The 12,121-nt window shown below is 32.3% G+C and overlaps 1 protein-coding gene across 1 annotated transcript in view; it reads left to right on the plus strand.

Moving 5' to 3' along the window:
* Positions 1–6,271, plus strand: part of PAWR (pro-apoptotic WT1 regulator) — a gene marked incomplete at both ends in the record, with an annotated part of 89,013 nt that extends 82,742 nt beyond the window's left edge. The window contains 3 exons of the mRNA XM_080704825.1: positions 2,011–2,158; positions 4,168–4,272; positions 6,185–6,271. Of these exons, the coding sequence (XP_080560951.1) occupies positions 2,011–2,158; positions 4,168–4,272; positions 6,185–6,271 (340 nt within the window). The remainder of the gene's footprint in view (positions 1–2,010; positions 2,159–4,167; positions 4,273–6,184) is intronic.
* Positions 6,272–12,121: the final 5,850 nt, after the last annotated feature.

A 12,121-nucleotide genomic window follows, 5' to 3' on the forward strand; every position in this document is an offset into this window, starting at 1 on the left:
GGATGTTATATTAATTGGTAACAATCAGTAAAGTCATTAGTGATCTTGGTATTGTACATAGGCAAAAGCTATAATCAGATACCTTACAAATTTGATAGGCCATTAAGTTTAAACCAGGAATCTTTTTCATAAGTTATTTTAAATTTCACTATAATTTTTCTGGATAAAGCATTGCATAAGGCTAGCAATGAAGAATTTAAGACCAATGTAAAATGCAAATTTTGCATTTTGGATAAAAGTTTTAGAAATGAATATCCTGAGTTTACTGAAATTGCTTTAAAGTCTTTTTTATTTCTGTCAGTATATACCTATTGGACTGATTTCCCTGAGTGCTCTTAAAACAAAACATAGATATTTTTAGATACGCACAATCCTTGTAAGTAGCATTGTCGATAGTCTAACCTAGATTAGGTAAATAAACAGATATGGTAGCCAGCTTTCAAAGTAGCTTCAATGAGCCCATCCTCCCAGTATTTATACCTAGTGTGATCCCCTCATTCATTGTACTAAGGTTGATATGTGTAGCCAGTAGAATAAGGTAGGTGTTGATAGTGTGTTTCTTATGAGATTGGGTTGTAACAGACACTGCAGCGACTGTCTTGGTTGCTCTGTCATTTGCTCTGGAATCCAGATGCCTTGTGTGGAGCTGCCAATGGAAAGGAATCGAGGACTCCTCCAGCAGCCATGAGGAACTTACATTCTCCAGCCCAGTCAAGCCTTCACATAGCTGTAGCACTGACCAACGTCTTAACTAAAAACTCATGAGAGACATTGGAATCATACCACTTAGTTAATAAGCTGCTTCTAAATTTCTGACCAGCTACTCTTGTCACATGTCTGTAATCTCAGTACTTGGGAGGCAAGACAGGAGGATTGCAGGTTCAAAGATAGCCTCAGCAACTTAATGGGATTATCACCAACCTAATGAGACCCTGTTTCCAAGCAAAATATTTTAAAAAGAGCTGGGGATGTAGCTTAGAGGTAGAATGCCCCTGGGTTCAAACCCCAGTATCACCAAATATAAAAAAAAAAAACTAATTAATTAATTATTGACCAACAGAAACTTTGAGTGAGATAGCAAATATATATTAAGCTATTAAATATTAGTGTAACTTGTCATTAATAGAGGATTGATACAGCAAGCAAGACAATTCATTTGGTATTTTAAAGATTTTATTGGCATGCTACTAATCTTAAATGTAAATTGGCATTTGAGAATTACTTTTCACTCATAGCTTTTGGTTAAAGTGGAAGGATAGAATGATAAAAGTGATCCGTATGAAATGATATTATTTATATGAGTAGTTTTTTGTATTGTCTATATGTAAACTTTGAGTAAAGATTATGCAGTTTTATGCAAGTCTTCTTTCTACTCTAATTGGTTGTATAATTTTATGAGCCTGAATTTAACAAAACATTTAGCCTTAAATCTTGTATATTTTAAACTTTTATTTTCCAGAAATTCATTCTTATTTTAAGAAAAAGTAATGACCCATGTGAAGTTGGAGATTTTGAAACAAAAAAGGAAAGTAGAGTGGTCCTTCACCATATGGTCTATGAGGGCTTTACTCCATCACAGTTATTACATTGCTGGTGTTACTGTGATGGTCATACTGCTACTGTGTTATAATTAGTTGTATTCCTGTTGGACTAAAAATTTTATGAAGGCAGATTCATGAGTGTTTATTTTTTACATCTTCAGTAACCAGAACAGTGTCTGGTACTTACTAGCTATACAGTAGATAGTGGTTGAAAGAATTAATGTTTCTTTAAATTTTTTTTTCATTTTATTAGAACGATGATTAATTTTTATATTTATAAATAAGGCATTTGTTAAAACAATATATCCTCAGGGAATGTTAATTGTTTAGGCTGAATAGAAAATATTTTTTGGTGTTTTCTTATAGAATACTAGGGATTTAAACACACACACACACACACACACACACACACACACACACACACATATATATATATATATATATATAATATGTACTTTTATTTCCATAGCACAGCTACTGCCTCTGAAGATGATGTCTCAAGTAGATACCCCCGAACAGACAGAAGTGGATTCAGTAGGTATAACAGAGATACAAATGTTGCGGGCAATTTGGTCTCAAATAGCACATTGGAAAAGAAAATTGAAGATCTTGAAAAGGTATGAATTATAGGTCATTTAAAATTGATAAAATTAATATATCATTAGAATTTTTTCTCATTTCATATAGCAGCTATGAAATTAAATTGAAAATAAATTGGACCATGTAGGGGAGAGAGTGCCATAAAAGGGAAAAGAAGATGATACTAATGGGAAATACCCATGTTAATCAGTATGCCCATACATAGTCATATAGCAGCTTTTAATTGCACTTTAAATACATGACTTCTAAATATACCTTCTAAATACATAATGACTCTTAATACTTTTGTTAACAATTCTGATGATGTTTAAAACTGTAGACATGGAACAATTTTTTATATTCCTTAATATTTAATGATTGTTCCTACTCTGCCCAGTGTTATCTTTAATATACTGAACAGTCTTTGTCTTTGAAGTGGTTAATCTGAGATAGCTGTACATGCTACTTTGTGTTTATTGTAATTTCTGAACAGATTATTTGTAGACTGTCCACTGATTGTGAATTGGGTTCATACTTGGTGTTTGAAACAATTTTATATAAGCATAGACTTGATTTAGAATTATTTCTAGACTAATTCAAGTGAATATTGGCATAACTTTATTAACCATAGAGTCTCAGATTCATTCCAGACATTCAACTCCCAAAACTTTGTTGAAAATATGTTTAGTTTTACTAAATTGAACTTATTCCTTGTGATATAAAGATTGTTTTAAGTAGAAATTTGCTTTTTAAAATTTTATTTTTTTATGTTATGGTTCTTTTTAGGTCACATCTAGTCTTTAACACTCCTTTTTGTTTGGAATGATTATTTCATGGGTTTAGATTAAGAGATTTAGAGAATACATGGTCTAGTCATTTTCAAGGGAGTTTCTCAGAAAGAGACTGTAGTTCCAGAAGAGTTGGGATTGAATTGCTCGTAGCTGGCAGCAGCTGACCAACTTGGATAGCTGGCTGTTTTCTCTGAGGACTGATAATGAAAGAAGCCAACATCAGGTCTCTTTAGCTTGCCGTAATTTAATGTGTCCCACCCAGCTGAAGGCCCTGAATTGTAAATAAGATATATTTGAGAATGATGTTGCATGAGTGCATGCATGCCTATGTTTCTGGAGATTGAACCCAGGGCCTCAGGGGTGCTGGGCACTGAACTGCATCCCAATCCTGGTATGGCATTAAAAAAAATTAAAGATCACTATATATTTTAGTTTCTTCCTTTTATCAGTTGTTGATTAACTGGCAGAGCCAGAAGTAAAATTAAGTATCATTGCTTTTCTCTTTAGAATTTATCATTGAAACCACTGTGCTATATTTCTAACGTTTTTATTTGTTTGTTTTTGGAACTAGGGGTTGAATCTGGAGCATTAACCTTTTATCTACACCCGCAGATCATTTTAAGATTTTCTTATTTTGAAATAAGATCTCACCAAGTTGCTGAGGCTGGTCTAGGAATTGTGATCCTCCTGCCTTAGCTTCCCAGGTAGCTAGAACTACAGTCACATGCCAGTATACCCAGTGCAAGGCATCTTTTAATGGAGAGTGAAAAAATTAAAATTTATCCTTTTCTTTTTAATTTGAAATGGCTTAAATTTTATTTTTACAATCAGGCTATTATAAGCAGTCTATTCTTTTCTTTTAAAAAATGACATTCTCAGCCAGTCGTGGTGGCACACTCTTGTAATCCCAGCATTTGGGAGGCTGAGACCTGAGGATCACGGTTCGCGGACAGCCTCAGCTACTTAATGAGTCCCTCCACAACTTAGTGAGACCCTGTTTCAAAATAAAGAATAAAAAATTGGGCAGGGTGTGTAGCTCGGAGGCTGAATGCCCCTGGGTTTCAGCCCCAGACCCACATTAAAAAAAAAAAAAAAAAGGCATTCTGACAATCTTGCCCTCAATGTTAAAATATAGTGTATCTGACACTGTTACCTATATACTATTTTAATCTGACACTGTTACCTATATACTATTTAAGAAGATTATAAACAACTGTTTACTTCCCAATTAATGTTTTTGTAATTATATATACTAGGAAATAGTAAGAGAAAAGCAAGAAAACCTAAGACTTTTAAGATTGATGCAAGATAAAGAGGAGATGATTGGGAAGCTTAGAGAAGAAATCGATTTGTTAAATAGAGTAAGTATGTCACATGTCTCAATTTCAGGGTTTTCTTTTAGGCAATTGAATGAAAATACATAAATATTTAATTGCATTGTTCAGGTTTTTTTAATGAAATAATAATTTATGGTGAGAACTATCATTTCATTCCATATTTCATAAACTGATTTCCTCTGGACAATGATCTGTTTGACTCACTCGATTATTCTTTTGAGGATGGACTGATGAATGAATTTATTCTCTTTGGGTAAGAGTCTGGGTGGCAGCATGATCACCACAGTATATACAAGGGTCTTGGTCCAGAATTGCTTTAGTAAAGAATTGGTACTTTATTACTATAAGAAACTCCTGGTGTCTTTGTGTATATTTTCATCTTAAAAAAAATATTCAGTTGTACCTAATGCATTTTCAACTTTAGTTTTAGGTCCCAAGCTCTGTATTATTTCTTTCTGTTTGTTTTTATTGGACTTTATATAAGATAGAGAAGCACATTTACTTTAAGAAGAAAATGAACAGACTACCAATTCTATCTCTTTTTTATTTATTTATTTATTTTGTGGTACTGGGGTTCCTGGAAGCCCTTCTACTTACGGGCTACACTCCCAGACCAATTTTTTAATTTTTGGAAACAGGGTCTCTTAAGCCAGCGCAGCTGGCTTCGAACCTGCGCAATCCTCCTGTCTCTGCCTCCCAAGCGCGGGGATTACAAGCGTGCGCCACTACGCCCGGCACCCAATTCTATCTTAATTCTAATCATGTGTAGACCTGTTCTAAAAAGCTTGAAGGAAATAACTGTAGGTTATAGAGGAAGACAGTGAAATTCAAAGTTTAACTTGCTCACGGCCATATAGATTCATTGACTGAACCAAAATTTGACTTGAAGTATTAACCTTTTGTCTTGGTTCCAACTCAGGCATTCTTCTATTTCTGGAATTCAGTTTAAGAAATTCTGCAAATATTTTTGATGTTTGTGATGTATTTGCACTGTCGTAGGCACTGCGAGTATTAAGAAAATAATAAAGCCTCTTTACTTACCAAGTTTATAACCTAGTAATGATTCATGAATGTATTTTATCGTTTAATTCTAAATTTTAGGTAGATTTCAATTGTGGTAATTTATCTATCAGAATGCTGCTATCCTATACCACATTTGTGATTCAAATTGATTATGTCAAGTTTTAGTATTGTAAATAGCAGAAATAAATCTACAAATATTTGCTTTTCTAACAATTAATAGTCTGCCTTGAAATGATAATTTATGTAACTAAAAGTTATAGTGTATTATTTTAGTATTAACTAGATGGTTTTGTATTTGGAGCTAGAATTAATACAAGGACATAGAGCTGGACCATATGCTTTAAAGCTAGAGAGTGAATACCTGGCTTTAAAACCTGGTGTTGTTTTTTTTTTAGTGTTAAAACTTTTCCCTCAAACAGAATTCCATGAAGAAACTCAACATTTAAATTAAACCATATCGCTTCTCTGCATCCCAGTTCCCCCTTTTCTGTATGTATCAGTTCTGATACTTTCTTAGAGGCTTAGCCCCCCATGCACCTCCACAACTTCATTCTATCTTTAAATGCCCAGTTTGATATAGGGTTGCAGCTTAGGACCCTATACCACATATAGCTTGCATCTATGTTTTGTTCAGCCCTCAATTTGGGGAAGAAGATTCAAAATTTTAGAGTTCTGACTTCTGGCTTCTCTTGAAAAATGTAAAGATCTGACCTGTATGCTTGCAATAACAATGAAGAGTCAAACAATGAAGCCTTGCTTTAGATGGGACGTACTCCATCCAAAGTTATTTTCAGAACTTACCCTCATCTCAAAATTAATTTATTGAATTATATTTGTGTATTTTTCAAATATTCTTTAAAACATTTGTAAGTATATTTAAAGTATTATTTTCTATTTTTGTTTCCCCACCTAGGACCTAGATGACATAGAAGATGAAAATGAACAACTAAAGCAGGAAAATAAAACTCTTTTGAAAGTTGTTGGGCAGCTGACAAGGTAGAAGATTCAAGACCCAATGTGGAAAAAATATTTTAATAACTACTGATTGAATGTTATGATTAATGCTAGGATATTAATCCTGTGCTGCAATACATTAAGTAACTATGTATATTTATTTCTAGAAAATGAATGGAAGTTTATTTTCAAAATATTTCTTGTTGTTCATATTAGTTTCAAAAAAACATCAACCATGTATTTCATGAATAAGTAACATCTTTCAGTTATTAAAATGATAGGCAATGCTTTTGTTGGTTTTGTGTGATATTCAAATAATATATGGTTTAAAGTCAGAGCTGTTTGAATATATTTTATGTGTGTTAGTGCATTTTCTCCCTAAAGGTATATACATAGTCTTTGTTTACATGAATTCAAATATTTGGGGAAAATTACTACAAAAGCCTTATTCCTGATGTGTGTTGAAGTCATAGTCAGAAGGTCTTTGTCTACTGTTATTTGTTCTTTCCACTTATTCTAAGTGATTTAGAGTATAAGTAATAGTCATACTATTCTGTATAACAGTAATCTTTTAAAGAAAAGCTATTATAAAAAGTTACTTAATATCATGTTCTAGTTGGCTAAAATTAAGAGAATACTTGAATTGCTTTATAGTAAGTGAATTTACTGTTTTGTGTTTAAGTATTAGAAGATTGTTCAATTACTTTAACTTCTGAAAAAGTTGTAATTTTAATGTGTAATTTCTTATGTAGGTACTACTTTTTATTGTTCCAGTGTTTATTAGTGAATATTTGATATATTTTTAAATTGTTTATTCTTCAGGTCTTGAAAGTGTATATAGTTTCAGTGTTTAAGAAAATACACCTTTTTATTATCATATGCATTAAAATCAGAACCAAAATATTTATGTGTACTTAAAAACATTTATACATATATTAACAAAACAGTATGCAAGCAGAAATAGTACTAAAATACTTGGCCTAATTTTTAAGTTGGAGAAACACTGTGACACAGTTTTTCTCATATGAGAGACTATTCTCCTCTCCCAATTATAAGGGATTTTTGTTCCTAACTGAAATTTTAAAAATAATTATTTTTAAAGAATTATAAAAATGATCTCTTCTATTAAGTATCCTAATACTTAGGGTTGTATTATAGTACATTTTTCTGTTGAGTAAGAACTCACCCCTTCCTTCACATGCATTAAGAAGTGTCTGCCGATAATGGATCTTGAACAGTGGCACTGGTACTCTTATCATCCATTCAAGAGATGGATGTGGCTTGAACATAGTAAAACCCACTGTGGGTACCCTACTGACTTTTTTTCTTCACTTGCCAAGCCCATAAGAAAGGCAAGACATTTGGGGGGAAATTTAATGGCAAATAACAGATGTTAAATTCTTAAAATTTCTGTAGTCACCTAAGTTGCCTTTCTCCACATTCCTCTGAGACTTTTCAGAATTGGCTAATAATGAGAACCACTTGAGGAACTTAAAAAGAACCTCTGACTTTACCTCCTGAATAGGTTTCGATTAAGATCCTAGATGACAGAATTTTTAAAGCTCATGATCTGATTTTGCCTTAGTTTAGAATCAGCTCCTATCATGTTTCAGTCGTCTTATTTCCACTGAAAATCCTGAAATGATAGTTTTAGCTATCCATATTTTCCCCCTTTTAGTTTATTTAATAATTAACCTAGTTTGAGGAGAAGTTTCCCTGTGTTCATATACATACTTACTGCTCACAAAAAGTTCAATGTTACATTACAAAATGTGGTATGGTTATAGAATTACTGTATGAAGGTTTCCTTCTTGGAGACTTTTACCCAGCGTGGGACCAGTGCTGCTGCCCACGTGTCAAGGTAGAAAGCCAGGCTCAGTCTCCACCTTGGTTGTAAGGTATTCATCTCTCCTTAGTCGCACTTACACGTGTAGCAGAAATGTCCATATTGTCAGTATCCAGTCTTAAAATAAGTTAGTATATTGGTTTTTTCATAAAAAAAAGGTTATTGGAATTTTCTATTTAATTCATATATAGATAAGAAACATTTTACTTTCCAAAATTATATCATTTATGAATGTTTTTAAGACAGATATTTTGAAATTTTTTCCTTCAGTTATTGAGAACATTTTCAGCAGTGATTTTGCATAATGATACTGAAGGCAAATACAGGAGCCTAATAATTTGGGCAAAGCATTTCACATGCAGTCCTCCCCCTACCTCCTTAAAATGTGTATTCCACATATCGGTTTAAAAAAAAAAACTATTAAAAAATAAAGTAGGATCTGCTATAGTACTACTTTAATGTTTATTTGAAATGGGATTTTTACAAGTATTTGAAATGTTGTGATTTTTACAAGTTAACTTTAAGTACATGTGTAATGCAGTAGAAAACTTGGCTATTGTTAATGTTACAAGTATTTGTGAAATCTAGTCCTTTTAAGAAATACCATTTCTTATACCTCCTGGGAATTTGTGGCATAATAAAGCTCATCCAGAGTTCTAATGTATTTGATATAATTTTCAAGACAATAAGTTTATTATCTCATACTTGCTTCCTCAATTCTGATATGATGGTATGGGTTAACTTGAAAATTACCATAATATTCTTTATTCCAATGCAGTTACTGTCATAAAGGAAGGGAAAAAATTTGGTATGTGTGTTTTTATGTAATCAGGGGGATTTACTAATTACAATAGTAGATTAGCACTGTCACACTTACTCAAGTTGTTTAAAATATAGAAAGTTAAGTACCAGAGGCAAGCACATGAAGAAACAGTCTTTTCTTCTCTTTCTTAATAGATTAAAACATGTTAAGTTGTGGTAGAAGCGCAGTGTATCTTTAGGTAAAAAACCTACCTCAGTTGTATATGGTTTATGTTTTCTGGAGTAATCTGGATTTTTATAATTTGAAATTAAAATGTAAGATTTTGAGTTCACTTCTACTTTGTGGCTAATAATAAAAGTCAGCAGCCATGTGTTTAATACAATAAGACAAAACAGTGAGGACCTTGGATTTGATCATTGGTCTGATGTCCTAAACATCTATCACATATACAGTGATAATCTTTTCTTATCTTTTTTTTTCTTTAAGTAACTAATAGGTTTTGTGTAGTTTGGGCACTTAATTAGTAACTATGACTTTGTTAGCTTATTCCAAGATTTAGGCATATATTTTAATTTGCAATACATGAAACCAAGCACACCAGCCTTTCATTCTAAATAACATTTTAATGAGAGGTAATCAGCAGTCAAGAATCCAAACTATAAAATAAAAAGTTAAAATTAGTTTTGATATTCTGTTTGTTCCAGTTCTAATATGTAACAGTAAAAGCTTGACTCCTTTGCATGGTAACTGTGCTCTCATAAAGCCCATCCCATCGATGAGAATTTTAATTTAGATATCTAAGAACTAGTGTGACACTTGTTTCATTAATTGGAAAGCATGATGCTAACAGATAGCAAAGCTTGCTTAGCCAACTAGAGGCACTGTCCCCCATGCTATTCAATTTCTCCATGATGTACAGAAACTCAAGTCATATCCTCATCCCCCCAAATAATTACGTATGAGTATGTGAAAGTATGTATGGGGCGTTACATTAAATTTTTATACCTATTTCAGCACGTATACCTATTTCAGTACTATTAGTCAACTTCATGTACTGTTGCAGGTATTACAGAAGTGTTAAATAAATGGACATGGACCAACTCTTCCACTTAGCAGTGTATAATCTATATGGCATGTATCAGTAGCACAAAGTATAGTCTTAGCTAGCATTAGCCTGCCTAATGTGAATAGTTTTCTCAAAAGTACTATGTAGTAATTATCTAGCCATTACTGTTTAAGTTGCTGCAACATTTTCTGAACAGTAGAGGGGAAGAACTGATGCATATGAGGAAGTAACTTAAACATTTTTTGATGACTATGTATTAGGAAAAAAAATAAGGAATTTATAGCAGTAATGAAGCAAAAAGAATTCAGTGTATGTCACACACACAAAATTGTTGGTGATCTTTAAATGTGATTTCAAGTTAGTATTTTATGTACATTGTTGGTTACTGATCTATTTGAGCCTCCTCTAATGTGCAGTTCTCATATTGGCAGCACTCAGATGGTAATAAAATGTTAGTGATGATCACTTGGTGGACATTGATTAAGTGCCCATGCTTTGTTTTCCCCTTCTGGATACCTAATTAGGTACATGTTAGGTTTTTTTATGAACTTGTTTACCTGTGCTATGCAGGGTTGTTTTTATTTTTTCCCCCTCATGTTATTTTTTTCTAAATGTAAAAAGCAAGTAGTTGTTGGTACCAGCAAAGACCATATTAAAGCTAAAACTTACTGTTTTGTTGAAAAATCAGCTAATTCCCAAATATTTGTGGAAGAGTATCTGGATAATTTATTGACCACATTAGTATTAAGTAGATAACTTTGATCATTACCAATGCATAGATTTTCATTTTGGAATAGTCAACTTAATATAGATTCATTTTTAATATACTTTGTATGCGAGAAGTAAATTTTCAATAAAAAGTAAATTTTCATTTATTTTTCAACATTGGCTGGTTTCGTTTGTTTCCCTTGCTGTACTATTAGTAAAATCCTTTTCATGACTTTTCTTTTTGAAGTTAAAGGATACTGCTGATAATCTAGATTAATTGGTTTATGTGCTTTACATGGAAACAATATGTAGTACTTTAAAGTATGATTTGCTATGTTATTTTAGAAGGAACGTTTAAAGAAACAAAATACAGTGTTGAGATCTGAGTACATTGACGGTGGGGCTTCTTGAACTGAAAGTGCACATTTAAAAGCTGTATTATGGTTGGGGACATAGGACACTTGCCCAGCGCAAATCTCCAGCACTGCCGGAAGATTTAAAAAAAAATCATTATGATTTTGCCATAGGAATTTTTTGAAAGTTAGAATAAAATTATGTATTTGGCTCAGGATTAAGAGAAAAGTTTTCTTTCTAACTTCCTTTTTAACTTTATGACTGAAAATTGTAATTGTCTTTGTTTTAAAGTTACACAATGTCTTAATTCAAAATTTGAGCTGTTATAAACTAAATCTGATGGTGTTAAAAGAATTTCAGATCTTTTGTAGTTTAAAAAGATAAATAGGGATCTGAGAATGTAAAAATACACTGTTTTTGTAGTAAATGGTTTATATATAACCTTTTGTCTCATGTGTCATTCTTCATACACCTGCGCAAGCTAATCAGTCTTTACTCCTAGAACTCTACATCTTCTCAGTAATGTCACACGTGGCTAACAAGTGAACAAGCATTTCTGCCCATCTTTTTAGAAAACGCTTCAAGTTCTTATGTAAGAATATTTCTTTCACAAGCAAGCCTACTGAAGAAAAAATTGCAAGGTCTGGTCATCTTAATTGAAACTCGAAACTTTTATCTTAGTCTTCATCAAATCCCCAGTTTTTTTCTTCTAGATTCATTGTTTGCTGCATGTGTGCACATATTTTATAGCAGCTATAAACCATTCACATATTTCTTAGTCTCATTCCTCTAGTTTCTCTTCTTTATAAAAAGTCCCATTTTATTTTTGGTCAATTCTTGGGAAAAGTTTATATATAAACATTCATAAATATAACACACACACACACACACACACACACACATATATATATATATATATATATATATATATATATATATATGACATTGGGCTTTATGTTAAGGGAGGGATAGAACTGGTTATAATATCCTTCATAGTCCATTCATTTTATTTTGTAGTCTGACCATATAAAAAGAAAACTTTCCTCTTAAACCCAAGCCAATGCACAATTTTATTCTAAATCTTAAAAGATTCCTCTCATAATGCATTTTTATTTTTTGGTGTTGATTGAGATTAGGTCCAGGGACTCATGGGTGCTGG

Source organism: Muscardinus avellanarius (genome assembly GCF_963383645.1).
Source record: "Muscardinus avellanarius genome assembly, chromosome: 11".
In the NCBI taxonomy this organism is placed as follows: Eukaryota; Metazoa; Chordata; class Mammalia; order Rodentia; family Gliridae; genus Muscardinus; species Muscardinus avellanarius.